Below are 20389 nucleotides of genomic sequence, written 5' to 3'. Positions count from 1 at the left end.
GAAGTTTGGTGGACAGGTAAACAAATTAGGCACGCCACGCCTCTGGAATTACCTTTAAATGCTCTTCATTTATATCCATTGGAATTTGCAATGAATTCATTTCAGAATGCCCTTTGAATTTGACTCCTTCGCTTGGAATTCTACTCACTTTGACAGTTTCCTAAGATATAGCTTGCAGTGAAGTAACAAATTCCATAGATTTCTCATTGAAATTATTTGGCATTCAAGGCAGAACTCTCCTGGAATTCTTTACCGAGTTCCTTTGAAGTTTTCCTGGAATTAGATTTTCAGATTATAAGCATATTTTCCAAGTGACAAATTGAAGTGAAAATTCATCAAATGGAACACAGCCCTAATGCACGCTCCCGAAGATAGTTTTCCGAATATTGAATTTTTATAAGAATCGAAACTACTTTTTCGCGGCACGCAACTTGTATCGCTTTTCATCGCTATCTTAAAAGTTGAGGCATGTTACATAGTTTTGTCTGTTGGGCGCCCCAGTCGTGCGGCCATGCCGTTTAAGTTAGCTTACCTTTTGTTTGTTTATTTATGTAACGGGGTTAGCGTCCGTCGGTTCCAATTCTTCAAAGTATACCACAGCACATCATGCAGCAATGTAGGGTTTTGGCTGTGGAACACGTCGTGGTTGCTTTTGTTGTTGTTTGTAAACTTTTCACCGTCAAGACCTGCTGAGTGACGAACGGTGTCACCATGCACGCATAAGCTTATCTCTGTATGGTTTCGCATGCTGGGGAACCCCATGAAAAATGGCGTTTGTCTGAGTAGACTATGGTAGGTATTTATGTTATCAACTCTAATTTGAAGGAGCTTGTTCAAACATCGACTTTGGATTGTCTTCAAATTGGGATTTAAAAGGAACTTTAGAATGTCTTGTTTGAGTTTTCACATGTAAGATCATTGACGTAGCTAGAAAATTTTAATGGAGGGGGGCCTGTGGCATTTTTTTTTTTTGTATTGTTAAATCACGGTAAAATAGAAACTCTGGGAGTGATATTCAATCAAAAGGCGTCAAGGCTATTTGTTATTTTATTTTCCTGTTCGATGCATTGACCTATTACGGCGAGGTTTACTAGGGTTAACCACCGACCAAACGACATGAAACTTAAACTTTACTCTTGATGGAGAATCCATAACGCCCGATTCAAATATGCAGTGATCCCATCTGTCAAAACTAGTAATTCTATATACATACACGGTAACCGCAAAGTACCCAATAATGACTACAAAGTAAGCATTTTCGAGGGATACTGGGACTACCCATTAAAAGAGTAAAAATATTACCCATTTATGAGTATTTGTTACTCAAAAATGAATACTTACTACTTGTTTTTGTAGTTGTAATTACTCAAAATGGGTAAAATTTTACCAGGGGGTAAGTCCATAGAGGTAACTCTAAGACAAGTAGGTCCCGAAGAAACGTGCTCAACTTTTTGGCTCACCTCTGGTACTATCTTCGGTCCCAAGCTTGTCGAATCACCCCTCGAAACATAGGAAAAACTAGAGTCGGTGTATAATGAGTCACGCCAAGAGAAAAACAGTTGAACTCGCATCACGGTTTTCGAAAGATTCCAATTCTTTTCACTTGGCAACAGAGGACTTCTACAACAACTTCAAATGACTTCTAGCGAGAGAAAAAATACTGCGGCTGTAGTAAATTATTATATCAGTGATTTTGTCAAATTATCTTAACAAAAAATAGTAGAAATTCTCATTACTAATCATTACCGAGCGTATCCCATGACAATTTAACGCTCACTGCGTGTTTATGCTCATTTCTTCGATTATATTTTATATTTTATTGCAATACCTTTCGTGAACCTTTCATAGCATCGTAATGTTTATTTACTTTGCACGATAGGTAGCCGTTTTGACAGTTCAATAGGTAGACTTGGCTTCACTCTTGGCGTGACTCATTATACACCGACTCTACACTCTGCCACCTTGTGCTAACACCCACAAAAACACACTTCAAACACCCACTAACACGCATCCGTCGCATGAAAAGCTAATGTTTTCATGAATTCTGGCACCACTGCCATTAATTTTTACGTTTGTTGATAAATTGGCGATCACGGCGACTCTGTAGCTCTTTACTCCTATGAAAAAAAATCCATAAGCGCCCATTACATATGTCAATATATTGACAAACATCGTATTGTCAATTTTCCTTACAATATAATCAATATATAAATATTGACAACATTAATGACAATACACTAAAGCGTTTGTTACACAGGTCAATATATTGACAATAAATTGACATACTGACAATATTATTGAAAGATAATATTGATGACGATGGTTTGATGATGAGTATTGTTGAAAACTGATTTTCATTTCACTTTCTCAATATTCTTCCCCTACCCAAGAGGAGGGAGAACGTACGTCATTTAGACCGACTGACTCACAATGCACCTTCACGCATGCAGTGTTGGCATTTTGTTTAAATCTTCGTGTGTGATATAAAATGGATATCAAACTAAATAAAAAAGTATCCTTTTACAGTCGCCAATCACTACCCAGGCTTCGTCTATATCGATGTTCATTTTCTACAAAATCACAAGCATAATCATGTAATTTTGTTTTTTTTTTTACTTTAAAATAAAATAAATACTATCTGCGTTTCACATGCCTACACGTAACGCAAATTCAATAATATATGCAAGTTTTTCCTTTGGGAATGTTTACCAAAACATCAGAATAATAGTTTATTTATGGGAGACTGCATACCATGAACGTGGGTTATTCAACACGAGTGGTAATTCCACGCAGTCGACAATCGATTTGATTCAATTCCATTAATTTGTTATCATGTTGTCCTGTGTATTTTCTGTGTCCTGTCAAAAAGTTACAACATTTGATATTGGCGTTGACGGAACCATCGAGAAATCATCTCTTCTAACAAACATTGACAGTTTCTTATTTGAACTTTCAGTGGAGTGAAAGGATAGTACCAACTAGAAATACTCAGAGGGTGTGATAGGCGGAGAAAACAAAATACAATGCGGCAGCAAGGATTTGTTCCTAAATTATCTTGCAACCCTTGCTAGAAGCTAGCATTTCAAATGACTTTTATTTTTGATTCGATTTACATGCAAAATAATAATTGATTGCATCGCAATATTTTGCACATTTCTTGGTGCCATTCATTAACCAACAAAGATCATTTAGTATTGTTTTTGGTTCCAAAACCTAGTTGAATTTGAGAAGCACACAAAACATAAAGGGGATTGAATTTCTGTTGTACTTTCAAATTTATTCTAGAAAGAATAAGAAATCCTCGGAAAACCTCTAATAGGAATGTTCGATTGGCTCAGATTTTGACAGTTCATTTGGCTCAAAACATTCTCTCCGCCCATCTCTTCCTCTGAGTATTTCTAGTACCAACCAATAGAGATTGCTAAAGTATGATTGTGTAAGTGATTTGTATTCATCGGGAAAATTTTCCGCTATGAAGTTTTTTTTTCCCGATGAAAACATTTTGCGTATACGTATACGTGACGCACACTACGTACGACAAACGTCAGCAATCTCTATTCAACAATTTTTAAATTTATTACGAAATTGTACGGACCTATTTAAAACCGTTCAATGATAATGTGTCGATTTTATTGATTTCTTACGAGTGATGGTAATTTGAAATTTTACCGACTTTTTAGTAGTTCAAAAACCGGGTAAAATTTTACCGACTCAGGATATCCGAATTCAGTGAGTAGTTAGTATTTTCCACACTCAAAAAATAAATCACATTTCCAATGAAAAATATCCATTAGAATTTCACTTAACTTTCATGTGATCTCATAATTGGGAATCGCATCACAAAATCACATGAACCTTATGTGTCCAATGAAGTAGTTTATGTGATTTGGCATATACAATTCATGTGATCGTATGAACGTTATTTGAATTTCAGATAAAAATCATTAATTTTGTTATTGGAAAAATATCATGTGCGTTCCCAATGGAAACTATATGAAAACTTTTTTCTGTGCATAGGTCCAGTAACGACGTTTCTCTTTTGGCCCGCTGATCCATGTTTCTTGTGTGGGGAAATTAAGACAAGTAATATTGACTTTAATACATTGAGGTTAAAAGGCTTCAAACGTATTGCCATTGATGTTGTCAATATTCGTATATTGATGATATTGATAGAATTGACTGTTTTTTTTTTGTCAATATATTCTGAGTATTGACAAAGTGAAATGAAAATCAGCTTTTCGTCAATACTTGTCATCAATCATCATCATCAATGTCACCTTTTCAATAATATTGTCAGTATGTCAATTTATTGTCAATATATTGACATGTGTAATGGGCGCTATAAGCAAACGTCAGACTGTGCGTGAAACATGGCGGACTTTGTACTATCCTTTCACTTCACCGAAAATTCCCATAAGAAACTGTCTAAATTTGCTGGAAGAGCAAATTTTTCGACGGTACCGTCAACGCCAATAGAACAGTGAATTATTCTCCGCCATCAGTGGTTGCTGCTGTTGCGGTGGCATTCCAAATTGTCGAATTTTCTACCGGGGGACAGGTATCAGAATTTCATTTCATCTTCAGCGCGTTTGGCTTTGCTTTCCCTGAGTTGCTCTTTACGGACGTACGGCTGTTTATTTGAACTGTATAGAGATAGGAGCATTATCAGGACATATTTTGAGAATCTAGCAGGTAAGTGTTTGATCTCATAACCCGCATAAACGCGAAACATCACATGACCTTACCGATAATGGTTATAAATTGTTTATAATCCCTGCTAAACTTCAACTGAAATGGTTATGGAACTTTACATGAACGTTTGTGTGATAAAGTTTTAACCTTATGTATTATGGTTTTTTGGAAGCGGACTTTACAAATAATGGGTTGTTAAGAACCATTACCATTCCAAATTCTTGTTTTCTCCATACATTTTCGGAAAGAGAACTATATTAGAACGTTTTTACTTATGGTTTGAGAACATTAATGGTTATGGTTATGGTAGTCAGTAAGGTCCATTAATGGTTTTGTATTATCACTCAACTTTACGTGAAATATATCGTGAATTGGTAATCAGTAATTTACAGGCAATCAATTCGCGATATATTCCACATAAAGTTGATCGATGTTACAAAACCATTCATGGACCTTACTGACTACCATAACCATAACCATTAATGTTCTCAAACCATAAGTAAAAACGTTCTAATATAGTTTTCTTTCCGAAAATGTATGGAGAAAACAAGAATTTGGAATGGTAATGGTTCTTAACAACCCATTATTTGTAAGTCCACTTCCAAAAAACTATAATACTTAAGGTTAAAACTTTATCATTAAACGTTCATGTAAAGTTCCATAATCATTTCAGTTGAAGTTTAGCAGGGATTATAAACAATTTTAATCATTTTAGGTAAGGTAAGGTAAGTTAGGATTATAGCTAATGGAATATATTATTTTCTAGATGGTTTGCAACATTGTGCAGATGAACTCGTTCCTAGAACCTAATCAAATTGGAACGAATTCTCATCTCCACTAAAAATGTAAAATAAATCGAAATAGTGAAACAAGCTGGACGCCTGGCTGGACGAGAAAGCAGCAAAACACCTACGTTAAGATGCCAAGGATGGTGACCATCTGGAACAATTTCGGAGGAAGTTAAACGAGAGAGGTCCTAAAGTCGGGTAAAAACGATTAATACCAGTAAAGAATAAAATGTTTTATAATTTAGTTGTGATGAGAACAGTTAATGAAAAAAATCTTCCAGTTACTCCCCGCTTTATTAGGCTTCCATATTCAATTTAAATTGGTTAGAAAAGTCAACAATGTTTTGTCGGTAGGTACGGCTTTGCAATAAGCCGAGGATGTAGCTTCCTAAATCTTAATCTTGGTTGACCCACGAAACGCTATAAATGATATGCTTCGGTGGAGGTGGTGGTGCAACGGAAGCCGATCCCAGTGGTACGAATATTGGATCGTCTAGAACAAGCCCATCGGCTGCAGTCGAATTAGCTCCAAAAAATCCTGCCGCTGGCTGGTTGTGCTTTTTCATTAAAAAAAAACATCGGTAGAGTTGTAGGGGAATCTGTCATTTTCAGCGTTATATTCACCCATATTCTTGTTTTCGTTCGAACCATATTTTCCATACAAAAAAACTTTTTTTTTTGTATGGAAAATACGGCTCGAACGAAAACAAGAATATGATTATTGTCTATTCTATATGTGCAAGTATTGATGGTTTGAAAGTGAGGATGACAAAACAAACCAATCTTTTAGGCTGGAGCGGCTGGAGCGAAAGTGAGAATAACAAACTTCGCACTTGAAAATGCGATTACTCAAGTGTGCGTGATATAAACGTCAGGAAGGATATGGTTGCCAATAAATTTATTTTTTCGGTTGATGAAGAAACATCTTTCGACACCCAACAACACACATGAAACACAATAAGCACAGATAGAGTCGGTGTATAATGAGTCACGCCAAGAGAAAAACAGTTGAACTCGCATCACGGTTTTCGAAAGATTCCCTTTCTTTTAACTTGGCAACAGAGGACTTCTGCATCAACTTCAAATGACTTCTAGCGAGGAAAAAAATTAACGGCTGTAGTAAATCATTATATCAGTGATTTTGTCGAATTATCTTAAAGAAAAATAGTAGAAATTGTCATTACTGATCATTACAAAACGTATCGCATGACAAATGTAATGCTCACTGCGTGTATATGATCATTTCTTCGATTATATTTTATATTTAATTGCAATACCTTTCGTGGACCTTTCGTAGCATCGTAATGCTTGTTTACTTTGCACGATAGGTAGCCGGTTTGACAGTTCAATAGGTAGACTTGGCTTCACTCTTGGCGTGACTCATTATACACCGACTCTAAGCACAGACACAAGGTGGTAGAGTGACTTACCCCCTGGTTATAGCGCTATCTTGATGGTGGTTTCTGTGTTGCAATTAGTTGACAACCGTTATAACATGTTATAACTCTCCAGTCTGGAAAGCGTTTAAGGCTCTGAACCATTTGGTGGATTTTTTAAACTTTTGGTTAAAATTTGACAGATGGAAAGTTATTGAATAACCCTGCTATCGGAGAGTGGTTATTTCTGACCGACAAAAAGTTAAATTTTGTCAAATTTTGATAAACAAATAAAATTTAATTGCAAGATCCGATCCCACGAATTAATGGGAATAGGAACGAATATCAGCTAAAGTCTATACTCATTTGTAGCATTAATTGAAAGTTACGAAATAATTTTCCTATACGGCCTCGTATACGGCTGGGTTTCTGATGCGCCTTTTTCTGGAGGGCCGTATACCCGCCCCGATTGGGAATCCCTGCACCAGCATTATGCAGTCGCTTTTTCGTGCTCAGAGCGCCACCCCACGTTGGCACGGCTTCGAACATGGAACCGGGCGCCCGTTGAAAAGTGTAACCCTCTGATTGGTGCGACGCGTACCAATCACAGCCGGCCATCTGTCGGGCGTAAACAAGCATAGGGTGAAAGGCAGTCCAATGTGCGTGACTCAGGCAGAACTTTCTGTACGGGGTGCTTTTAAGGCAAGTCGAGAAAACTTGTTTCGAACGAGGGAAGGCTGATGTGCGCTTGGACGGATTACTCACAAACGGACGATTAAAAAGTAAAATTAAGTAGCCATAAAGCTTGCATGTTTTGTTATATCAGTGAAAAATATGGCAAGTCCAAGAACAGAACTGTAACTTCTCCTCTGGGCGACTAAATTTCAGGATGAGACTGATATGCATATTACTTTGCTTAATGGGACATACTGACTCGATTTTTCATTACCAATGTCCGTAGTTTTTCACATATGAAAGTAGGTGCGCTTTTACGAAACTATTCCTGTTAAAATCATCTGAATTATCTTCCTTTACTATTTTTCCAGAGAACCTCAAAGTTCAATTTTGAAAAAAACTTGCCCTGGTTTACCTTATTTTAATCAGTAATTAATAAACAAATAAACGCAAAAGATTACAGTAATCTACGTTTTAAGCCTTAAGCTGGAAATATATTATTGATGAAACATTAATTGCATTAACTTCCCAAACCCGCCGACAATGGAACCCAATCCATCGACCAGCCCAGCGACCCATCCATTTTGAGAAACGCGCTACGTCCGCAGTCTTCCGTTTCACATTCGCACGGGAGCAAGCGAGACGGTCGTACAAAATAAATGTCGGTTATAGCTTTTGCCGCGCTGCTTCCCCTAATGCACCCCTACGTGGCAGCACCATCGCTGAGGTGAACCAAGCCAAGTTCGAAACCGTGACGCGCAAGCGCACCGTCGCCGGCATACATAATCAAGCGGCCGCACCGAACCCGACCCAATCATTAGTAGTCGGAAGTTCAACCAGAACGGACCACACGTTCTCTAGTCCTACCTCTATATAGTGGAGTGTTGTGCGGGGTGAGGGGTCGATTCTGATCTCGGTTTTGAAATTTGTGTGAAAAACGTACATTAGTGATCCGATCCAAGGATGCGTACTGTCGGCAAGGTTTTGGCCGTCCTATCGGTGGTTGCTCTGGTAGCGGCCGAAGTCTACTTCGAGGAAGGCTTCAAAGACGGTAAGTCAGAAAGGGGGCCTGCTTGGATTTCCCCGAGTTTGATCTAAAGTTAGCTTTTTCCGGGTCACTGGGACCGTTGGCTAAAGTCGAGTGAGTGATTAATAAAAACATCTCGCCTTTCTGCTTTTTCTATTTTCAGACTCGTGGGAAAAGAACTGGGTTCAGAGTGAACACAAAGGAGTCGAGTTCGGAAAATTCGTCCTAACTGCCGGAAAGTTCTTCAACGACGAAGAAAACGACAAAGGTGAATGAACTGTCTATTTTATAAGAAATTTCCAGAAAAATTCATGCATATCTAACGGGGTTTGTTCTCTGATTGGCACCTACGTGTCACTTTGAGTCAAGTGGGAATTGAGTGACAGTGCGAGGTACCGTTACTAGGTCAACTGAAAATTGCGTCCTCGTTGATGTTCTGATTTGCATCAGAGAGTCAACGTGGCTGAGTAAGATCATCTTCCAGCAGCAGCAGCAGCATCAAGAAGAAATTGCATAATGAGGAACCGGTATTCAGCGCGGTTCCCATTAATTATGCCTCGTTCGCAGTTTGCAATCGTCATCGTCTATGTCTCTATCTATCACACTTGGCTCCACCATGAACAAGTGGTAGTGATACACTTTCCTTCCACACCGCACGATGTCTGTGCATGGTGGTTCTATATCCGTATGCATGTTTTCAAACTAAGTTGATTTCCCCACATCTCAGAATGGCTTTTCTCTGTGCCACGTAGAACGTTTTCATCGCAATGTTCTTTCATAGTTTTTCCCCCCAGGCGATCAGAACATTCTTCGCCAACCTGGCAAAGCTAATAATCCACGCCGTAACACACATACACTTCCGTGCAAATTTGCAGTAGGAGAAGCACGCAGAGAAAATCCACGGGACACTATGCCTGCTATCACATACCACACCCTGCTTGTTATCCCCGAGTGCTACGATTCAAACACATGACGTGTCTCTCTGTGGTCTTCGGTTCGATCCCAGTAAACCGTGCGGCGGCCGGTCTGACCCCCACGTATATCTTATCTAGCTGAGTGTGTGCGTGTGTGTGTGTGTGTGTTGTCTCGTTTGCTATTACCAATCGGGTAGAGTCTAGAAAGTTCGATTACTCAATCAACAAAAGGCTACAGCAATAATTAGTTGGAAGCCTCGTGTGTATGCAGACATGCAGAGCAATCAACTCTGCTTTAATGATAATTACCCTACAGAAGAACATCGGAACCGGCTTGTTCGATTACATTAATATGACACAATCCGAATGGCTATTATTGTGGTCGGTCAAACATTGGCTACTGTTCAGTGGTTTACAATTTAGGAGAAAAAGTGTGTCACGAGTCAGCAGTTTGCGATATTATTTTTAATAGGAATCATGCTGAGGCAGTTGGGCTACCGTTACTAACTGCTGATTCCGATCGATTCAATTGGATGTGGATGGAATGTCGTTTATTCAGTGATTATAAACAATTTGGACACTGCTGTCATTAGGACAATAATGACGATGTTTGTGATCCATTTAAAATCCAACAGACTGGCTTGAATTGAACTAGTATAATCAATAGACAGCAGTGGCGTAGCGTAACCTCACTTTTTACCTGTTCAACAACTCAGTGTCAACATTTCAAAGGAGCGTAATTGCTTTTGTAAACAATGGCTCACCCCTCCAAATTAACAATTCCAGCTGGTAGAGAATACATTCCTCTACCTGTTGAAGTCATTGATTTTCATGTGTGAGCTTTTATTCGCGAGAAATCGACGGTTAAAGCCATTGTTTACAAAAGCAATTACGCCCCTTTGGTATGTTGACACTGAACTTTGAAAACGTTATTCACACGGCGAATGAGAATGACCCAAATTTGGGTTAAGTTCACTCATAATCGCCAAAAGCGCAGGAACTCAGCGATGAGTAAATTTGTCTCTTCCTGTGGAAAACCTAAAAAATCTGCCAGAAAATGAGGAAATTGACGAAAATTTTATTCAGTCTCGGAGTAGTACCAATAGACTGAGTGAATCCAATCTTAACTTTTCTCAAATGCGGGAATTTTTCCCTGGACAATCCTGGGAAAACATGAGACAAATTTTACTCATCGCTGAGTTACTGCACTTTTGGCGATTATGAGTGAACTAAACTCAAATTTGGGTCGTTCTCATTCGCCGTGTAAATCTTTACATTCTAATCAATTTCAAAAGGCACAGGGTCTTCTAAGTTTCACTGAGTTGTATTAATTGGCACCAATACTGTTTTATTTGTTTACGTTTTGAGAATTGTTGAACAGGTAGATTGAGGTTAGGTCCCCCTTATTCTGCGCCGCGAGTGAGGTGAGGTTACAAAAGGCACCGCTCGTGAGATGACTCTCCGTGCAAATCAAATGGAGAGCCACCTCACTAGTGACAGCGAGTCATCTCACCTTACTCGCGGCGCAGAATAGGGCTCAGCATTTAAAATTGAGTAAACAGTACTCAAAATTGACTAAGGTATGCTCAATATTATGAGAAATACTTAAACTTAGTTTTCAGTAAAGTAAGCCCAGTTTTTACCGAAATGCGTGACATCCTAATCAAATTTTGAGTGTACACAAGATTCTTTGACGCGCAGCAACGTTACAGTTTACTTTGTAGGTCAGACAGAATAGTCTTGCTTCAGGTCTATATGGGTTACATCGTAACGTTTTAGGCTCTGAACCATTTGGTGGATTATTTTAACATTTGGTTAAAATTTGACAGATGGAAAGTTATCGATTTATTTTTGACAGACAAGAAGTTAAATTTTGACAACCTTGGCTAAGTTCTTCTCGAAAACCGGTCGATCGCCAGCACAATGTCACTTTTAACCACGAGTTAAATTTAACTCGGCAAATGGTTCACAGCCTTAATGAGTCCTCCGAAAGACCTTTATCATCCATAATAGTGGTGGGTTAATGAAATATAGCCTGCAAATGGGTTCTGCGTGTTGTGGCCATCAGATGTCACTACTGTTATGTGTGGTGACATCTGTTGGAAATTACGCATAAACTGTTGTTCATTAGTTGTAAACAGAGGACAGTGCAGTCAACAGTTCTAGAAATCTCGCCTCACTTTTCAAATAGACCAATCTACATTGATCCATGGACTCTAGACCTCGGCTAGAAAAAACGTCTACTGTAGTCTTTGTCGTAGGGGGAATGTTGACTTCGGCAATACCTTAACCTATTATCGTCAGGGGGGGGGGGGGGGGGGGGGGGTAAACAAAGTCCTAGAGCACTCAAATTTGGTCAATAGTTGCTCTGAAACACAATGTATCCACATGCGAAAATTGAGCTCTCAATGACGTTGTTTACCCCCTGACGTTAATAGGTTAAGGTATTGCCGAAGCCAACTTTTCCCCTATTAGATTCTAGATTTTTGCTTCTTCCATCGCACTGTGTGTCGAAAATATCCGCAAATATAACATGGCCGTGGCGATCCAAATAGAAAGTCGATGAAGAGAATCGATCAATGTAGATAGGGGGGTTATTCCGAGAGTCGAAGTGACTTTTGTCACTAGTGAAGTGAGAACAGTCACGTCATGGTGACGTGACTCTCTGTGCAAATCAAATGGAGAGTCACGTCACCACGACGTGACTATTTTCACTTCACTAGTGACAAAAGTCACTTCGACTCTCGGAATAACCCTATTGGACCTAATGAAAAGTGACGCGAGAAATCCCTTTGATATAGATTAACATCCAAAGTCCCTCCTTGAAATCTCTAAACTGTGACTGTTTGAAAACAAGCTAACCTCAAAACTTAATCCCACAACTCCGTTACATATGCATGAACCGACTTGCACCTACTATTTGCAACAATCCCGCTTGCCAAACCCCGACACTAACCGTCGTCTGCTTTCCTCCTCAAATAGGTCTCCAAACCTCGCAGGATGCCCGCTTCTACGCCATGTCGGCCAAGTTCACGCCCTTCTCCAACAAGGACGACACCCTGGTGATCCAGTTCTCCGTCAAGCACGAGCAGAACATCGACTGCGGTGGCGGCTACCTGAAGGTCTTCGACTGCAGCATCGACCAGAAGGATCTGCACGGAGAATCGCCGTACCTGGTGATGTTCGGCCCGGACATCTGCGGTCCCGGAACCAAGAAGGTGCACGTCATCTTCAGCTACAAGGGCAAGAACCACCTGATCAACAAGGACATCCGCTGCAAGGATGACGTCTACACTCACTTCTACACCCTGGTGGTGAAGTCGGACAACACCTACGAAGTGCTGATCGACAACGAGAAGGTCGAATCTGGCTCGCTGGAGGACGACTGGGATTTCCTGCCCCCCAAGAAGATCAAGGATCCGGAAGCGAAGAAGCCGGAAGACTGGGACGACCGTGCCACCATTGCCGATCCGGATGATACCAAGCCAGAGGACTGGGACAAATCGGAGCACATTCCGGATCCGGATGCCACCAAGCCTGACGATTGGGACGATGAGATGGACGGCGAATGGGAACCACCAATGATCGACAACCCAGAGTACAAGGGCGAATGGAAGGCGAAGCAGATCGACAACCCGAACTACAAGGGAGTGTGGGTGCATCCGGAAATCGACAACCCAGAGTACGTCGAGGACAAGAACCTGTACCTGCGCGAGGAGGTTTGCACCGTCGGTCTGGACCTGTGGCAAGTCAAGTCCGGTACTATCTTCGACAACTTCATGATCACCAACGATGTCGAAGCGGCCCAGAAGGCTGCCGCCACCTTCAAGGAAACCCAGGAGGGCGAGAAAAAGGTGAAGGAGGGTCAGGAAGCCGAGGAACGCAAGAAGGCCGAAGAGGAAGCCAAGGCTGCCGAAGACGCCAAGGACGATGAGGATCTGGATGATGAGGAAGATGACGAAAACACCGTCGCAGAAGCCACCGAGGTCGAAGACGACGGACACGACGAACTGTAAACTACAGTGGGGCAGGCCGAGAGCTTCTCTCTCTCTCTCAGGATGTGCATTTAGGACGTCATCATCTTAACTTATTCAATCTTTTCTCGCATCCAAGCGTTGTTTAACAATGACCTACTTTCGTCTACCTTCTAAATTCGTTTGTTGTGCTACACAACGGTAATGACTATGTTCAAATAGTCACCTGAATTTTTGTTTTTTTTTTTTCGTTGTAAGACAAGTCAGCAACGGTTTTCTTTTGGTTAGCGTGCGACAAAAAAAAAGTAAATTATGACCAACAGACACACACACCTACACAAGAGAATTGAGAGCAAATTCGACCGTTTAGCTACAAATGAATAACTTGATAAGTCTGAATAATATCGTTTTAAAGAGAAAATAATGAGAGCTGTTTAAGCAAACAGGTCGCGCGAATCTCCGCGTATGAAGAGGAGGACATAAACACACTACATTTGTACTACATTACTAACTGCTCTTTGTGATTGCGACTGAATGGAGAAAATCATGATTTATGGTGTATGATGATGTGCGCGCGTGTATATAAGTTTTTTCTCTGTTTAATTCAAATTGAATTACTTTTTAGAAGTATAAGAAAAAGAGGAAAAAGCTGAATAAATTGGTTGAAAACTGAGAACTGGATTTTTTGAAAGTGGGAATCTGGATCCGAAAATTTCCATTGTTGGTCTGCTGGAGGTCTATAGGGGACACTGGACACGCTTGATATTCAAACCCTTCTCTTATTTTCTTGTAATTCAGAAAGGTTTTGTTTTTTGTTCTTAGACTAAGATTTTATTTGGAGATTACATGATTTTTGGGCTAAACCATGGCCCACTTAGTAATGGAACAAACTATTTTGCTTATTAAAGCGCTCCTAGTGGAAGTTTTCGGAAGCTAATCGGACGCCCTCTCAGTGCCATACCCGAGCCATCTTTGGAAGAGGCGTCCAGACAACGGGTCTAACTGGCGCGCTTTGAGCTGTGACTACCTGAACACTCAGCAACCCAGGAAGATGAATCTACGAACTATGCCGAACATCCATGAGAACATGGTTGTTCTGCTCCACGACCGAAACCAACCCCCACTCAACTGGAAGTTGGGCGGCATCACAGCTTTTACTAGAGTGCTCGACAGTTCGGACCAAACCGTCATCTCCCGGATAAACGGCTGTGAATCACAGCCGTTTATCCGGGCGATGACGGTTTGGTCCGAACTGTCGAGCACTCTAGTAAAAGTATGGACGACTGTCACCACAAAACTGAAAAAAGTTGTTCCAATCGAGCAAAGCAGTGCATTTTGATGGTTCGATTGGAACAACTTCTGGACACAGTCACCTTGAGGGTAGAAAAAAATCATGCGCAGTCACCTGGAAAATCCTGGCTAAAATGTTGAATTTTCCTAGGAACACCGCATGGCGCGTGCTCAAAACGTAAAGTAACGTCGGGGTGAAACTGCCAACTGTAAGCTCCATGGAAAGGTCGTGAGGTCCATCAGAAGCAACCCAGGTATGTCCGATCGCGATTTGAGTAAAAAGTATGATGCCGCCGTACAGTGCAGCGAATTCGCTACTGCGAAGGCTTACAGGCATACCGCGCCAGTAGGCAACCAAATCGATCACGCAAGCAGAATACCGTAGTTAGAACCAATGTTCGAAAGCTGCATGACAACCTGCTGACCAAGTCCGGTGGGTGCAAACTTAAACCTATGTAAAGGCCGACTTCGGACAGCTTCCAGGACCAACATTTTACAAGGCGAAGGCTGGAGGAGGTGTCCCTGGCAGATTCAAATTTGTTTTTCGGATAAATTCGCATGATAATATATGATCTGGCAGGGAATTTTCAGCTGCAGCTAGAAGACACTGAGAAAATGATCAACTCGGTGGTGGTCCGGTGACATTTTGACCGGATCTTGCGAGCTGTCACTACAGCCGCGAAGTACAACAATGGTACAATGACAACGGAGACCAGTTTGTTCCGAAAACCATCAATCCGCCCAATTTTCCCCAGTTCAGGCCCATTGAAAACTACTGGGCAATTAGGAAGAGGAAATTAAAGGTAAAAGGTACAGTGGTACAGTCATCAAAACGGCAGCTCAGATGAAAAATTGTTGGGATTAAATCGCCGAAAACAGTGGACAAGACCGTTGTGCGCCGCTTGATAGGTCGTATTAAGGGAACAGTTAGAAAATTCTTTCGAAATCGCGGCGAATAGTTCGTTTCGTATTTTTTTTTTTGTTTTAAAATATAAGGAATAGTAGGAATGTGAGTGAAACCCGTTTTCAAATCAGTTAATTCAAATCCAAAATAGACCCAAATGATTATACAGCTTTTAAGAAGTAAATTAATCAGATCAGAGCAAACAGTGGAATAAATGTGCATTTATCAATCTCAATGAGCTTTTTTCAGCACTTAATTCGACAACTCGTATTATTCAGCATTGTACACTGTAATACAGCATTTATTCATTATATATATTTGTGGCTCTAAATTGTATTATTATTTATCTTTATTAGGGAGGCTTTCAGCCTTGGGCTGGTTCGCCTCCATACTCTAAATTGTTTGTTGGGTCCTCACCGACAAACCGACATGAATGATCATACAAATTACAAAGAAATTTCTGATCAAAGCACAAAACTGACATCTGCCGCCGTGTTCGCGGAAAATATGTATCCTATCCACGAACACGCGTACAAAATTTATGAGTTGGTTCGTGTCTAATCTATTTCGGACAAATTATTTTTATCTAGATAAAACATTTCTATGGCTTTGACAGATGGGATCGGTGCATATTTGAATCGACTGTTGTGGATTCTCGATCAAGAGTTAAGTTTAAGTTTCATGTCGGTTTGTCGGTGGTCTCCTTACGAAAACTATATAGAATTAATTTTTTTAACTGTAGATCAAGCACCGACAAACCGACATGAATGACCATAGCAAAAACAATAAAATTTCTGACCAAAGCACACTACATCTGGCTCCGTGTTCGCAGGAAATATTTAGCTAAGCCATGAACCCGCATGTAAAAGTTATGAATTGGTTAGTGTCTTATCTATTCTGTACAAATTATTTTTATCTAGATCAAAAATTCCTATAGTTTTGACAGTTCGGATCACTGTACATTTAAATCGGGCGTTTACGATTTTTGGGCATAAGTTAGAATTAAGTGTCATGTCGGTTTGTCGGTGGATCAAGTTTTTGAGCATCTCAGAGATTCAGTCCGCATCGTGCTCTCTTGCTTTTTGCTGAAGGAAGTGTTACTACTACCTAAAGCTACAACAAATTTAAACAGCACTTTTCAGTGCTCAACCTGTAAAAAAAAATTCTACCTTGTTCAACTCTTATTCCTCTTCGATCCTTGTTTGGACCCTACCCGAGGTAATCCTTCTTGGATATCGATTTGGAAAATTCCTCTTCGATCCTTCAGATTCTTATAGTAATCTGCTTGGAAGTCGATTTGGATAAACATTTACTGCCGCCATGGCGCCTAAACGCAAAAGAAAGGGGCAAACTCTTGACCCCCCTTCTGATGAAATTAATTTGAGTAATCAATTTGATTTGCTCACGGATGATGAGAATGATCCATCATCCAAGAAAAATTTTAGTAAACTTTCCCGGCTTAATGCCAAGAAGGAAAAGATTCCCCCTATTGTGATGACCACTTCCGATTTCCATGCTCTTCGCATGGAACTTTTGAATTTCGTGAAAGTTAAGTTTTCACTACAAATTGGACGTCGGGGTGAATGCCGTGTATTGGCTGAAACCTTGGACGGATTTAAATGTCTTCTCAAGTATCTTACTGAGAAGAAGCACAAATTTTTTACTTACGACACCAAAACTGAACGTGTGTTCAAGGTTGTCATGAAAGGACTGCCCAGTGGTGAATCCCTGGATCAGATCAAAGATGAACTGGCAAAATTACTTGGAGTTGTGCCACTTCAAGTAATCAAAATGAAAATGAAATCCCGTCCTGGCGATTCACGCAACGGGATTTCTAATGATTTTTATTTAGTTCACTTCAAGTCTAGTGAACTAAACAACCTTAAGGCCTTAGAAAAAGCTAGCCTTATGCTCCATGTCCGAGTGAAGTGGGAACACTGCAGGAAGACTGGAGGAAATTTCCAAAACCTCACTCAGTGCCGTAAGTGCCAGGGATGGGGTCACGGAACTAAAAATTGCTACATGCCAGCTAAATGCATGAATTGTGGTGATTCCTCTCACGCAAAGGACGACTGTCCTGTGAAGGAAGATCCTAAGAAATTTAAATGTTCAAATTGTGGTGAAAACCACAAATCCAATTTTTGGAAATGTAAGACTCGCAAAGCGATCCTACAATCTCGTTCTAACCGACAGGTAAGAAACGCTCCACGTTTCCGACCAGGTACAAATTCCTCTGCTGTTAACAACGGTCAGCGAGGAACAAATTCCACATTCGTACCCGTAGGTACAAATATCACCCCTGCTTCAAATGTTTCATCTGTACCTACTCCCCTCGCTGCTAACAATGTTCAGCGAGTTAATGGAGCTACCTATGCTGCTATTGCAGCGGGTAGAAATCAAAATACTAACCAACGTTCTAACGGAAATTTTGACAATTTTGACTAAGGAAGCATTACTGCCCCCAAAATGGAATTTTTACAGAATTCATTAATTGACATGATTTCTGATATGCTTAAATCTAACTCCATGTTTGATGCTATTCAAACTGGAGTAAAATTTGCAAATAATATTGTCATGACTTTAAAATTCAGTAATGAATTTTAAAGCATCAAATATTGTAAATTGGAATGCTCGATCTCTTAAAGATAATGAAGACGAGCTATTTAACTTTTTGAGAGTTCATAACGTGCATATTGCCGTTATAACTGAAACGTTCCTTAAACCTGACCATAAGGTTAAGAAGGACGCAAATTACTTGATTTATAGAAATGATCGTCTTGATGGACCCTGTGGTGGCGTTGCCATCATTATTCATAGACGAATCAAACATAAAATTCTTTCTTCATTTGAAACCAAAGTTTTTGAAACTTTGGGAGTTTCTGTTGAAACAAAATTTGGACAACTTACGTTTATAGCTGCCTATTTGCCATTCCAATGCGTAGGCCAGCAAAAGAATTTTCTCAAGGGTGACCTCCAGAAACTTACCCGTCATAGGTCTAAATTCTTCATTATTGGTGATTTTAATGCAAAACACCGCTCATGGAATAATGCTCAAAGCAATTCCAATGCTAATATTCTGTTTGATGATTGTTCTGCAGGTTATTACACTATTCAATATCCAAACAGCCCAACATGCTTTTCTTCTGCAAGAAATCCCTCCACTATTGATTTGGTCTTAACTGATTCATGTCAACTTTGTAGCCAATTGGTTACCCATGCTGACTTCGGTTCTGATCACCTTCCAGTAACTTTTGAAATATCCCAAGAAATAATTTGTAATCCCAACAGCTCTACTTTCAATTACCATAGAGCTGATTGGGAGCAGTATCGAACATTTATGGAATATAACCATAGAGGTAACTCTAAGACCACTGGGTCCCGAAGAAAATCATTATTATTTTTGGCTCACTCAGTACCAGAACAACGGTCCCAAGCAGTCCCAAGCTATTTCACTCACCCCTGCATGTTCTGCATGAATCCACACACCCCTGATGTTATCTGTCAAACTTTCATAGCGAATCAAAACAAACATAGTGTAGTAATAGAATTTCAACTAGAATAGGGTACGTTAATCGTTTGCTTGGGACCAATAGGCTACTAAAGTGGTGAGCCAATTTAAAATCGTTAGTTTCGTATTGATTGTTGATATAACTTCGATCCAAACATTCCTTTGCAAACCAAAGATGAAATTAATTATGCTCTTGAATCTCTGACTACTTCTATAGTTGAAGCAAGAGCTGCCTCAGTACCAAAATGCGAGGTTAAATTCGATTCAATTATAATAGACGATGATCTTCAGCTCTTGATCCGTCTTTAAAATGTCCGTAGGAGACAATATCAAAGAGCACGCGATCCTGCCATGAAAGTTATCTGGCGGGATTTGCAAAAACAAATTAAAAAGCGATTCTCTGCCCTGAGGAACAAAACTTTTGAAAATAATATTTCTAAATTAGACCCGAGTTCCAAACCCTTTTGGAAACTCACAAAAATTTTGAAAAAACCTCAAAAGCCTATTCCAGCGCTTAAAGAAGGTGGTAAAATTTTGATCACAAATTTGGAAAAAGCTCAGAAACTTGCTAAGCAATTCGAGAGTTCCCATAATTTCAGTTTGGGTCTTACTAGTCCTATTGAGAATCAGGTTGCTCGGGATTTTCTGAATATTTTCTCTCGGGAAAATATTTTTGATGATTCCTGGGGGACTGATTTGGACGAAGTAAGGTCTATAACTAAAAAGTTTCAAAATATGAAAGCTCCAGGTGATGATGGAATTTTCTATATCCTCATCAAAAAACTCCCAGAGAGTACCTTGTCTTTCTTGGTAAAATTATTTAACAGATGTTTCCATTTGGCATACTTTCCTGATAAATGGAAAAATGCAAAAGTTGTTCCAATTTTGAAGCCGGATAAAAATCCAGCTGAAGCTTCTAGCTACCGTCCAATAAGTTTGCTTTCTTCAATAAGTAAACTTTTTGAAAAGATAATTTTGAATAGAATGATGCTTCACATCAATACGAACTCAATTTTTGCAGATGAGCAGTTTGGACTTCGCCATGGGCATTCAACTACTCATCAACTCTTAAGAGTTAACAATTTAATTCGTTCAAACAAATCTGAAGGCCACTCAACTGGAGTTGCTCTTCTAGACATAGAAAAAGCATTCGACAGTGTTTGGCATGAAGGTTTGATTACTTAATTGAAAAAGTTTAATTTTCCACTTTATATTATGAAATTAGTTCAAAATTATTTAAC

General features: G+C 39.9%; 1 protein-coding gene across 1 annotated transcript; it reads left to right on the top strand.

Moving 5' to 3' along the window:
- The first annotated feature begins 8377 nt into the window (after positions 1-8377).
- Positions 8378-14122, top strand: Calr (calreticulin). The gene is made up of 3 exons (XM_065218674.1): positions 8378-8582; positions 8722-8826; positions 12455-14122. The coding sequence occupies exons 1-3, from the start codon at positions 8495-8497 to the stop codon at positions 13486-13488; spliced, it is 1227 nt and encodes a 408-aa protein (XP_065074746.1). The 5' UTR covers positions 8378-8494; the 3' UTR covers positions 13489-14122.
- Positions 14123-20389: the final 6267 nt, after the last annotated feature.

The sequence above is a fragment of the Ochlerotatus camptorhynchus genome, unplaced genomic scaffold (genome assembly GCF_037179485.1).
Source record: "Ochlerotatus camptorhynchus isolate MF236.1 unplaced genomic scaffold, CSIRO-AGI_Acam_v1.1 ptg000091l, whole genome shotgun sequence".
Classification (NCBI taxonomy): domain Eukaryota; kingdom Metazoa; phylum Arthropoda; class Insecta; order Diptera; family Culicidae; genus Ochlerotatus; species Ochlerotatus camptorhynchus.
This window is presented reverse-complemented; position numbering and strand designations above follow the sequence as displayed.

What these genes read in the sequence shown, in the direction of transcription:
- Calr (XM_065218674.1), top strand. Translation starts at nt 8,495, where the DNA reads ATGCGTACTGTCGGCAAGGTTTTGGCCGTCCTATCGGTGGTTGCTCTG. An exon ending in CGAGGAAGGCTTCAAAGACG is followed by an intron (nt 8,583 to 8,721) that starts GTAAGTCAGAAA and finishes TTCTATTTTCAG; the next exon opens with ACTCGTGGGAAAAGAACTGG. An exon ending in CGACGAAGAAAACGACAAAG is followed by an intron (nt 8,827 to 12,454) that starts GTGAATGAACTG and finishes CTCCTCAAATAG; the next exon opens with GTCTCCAAACCTCGCAGGAT.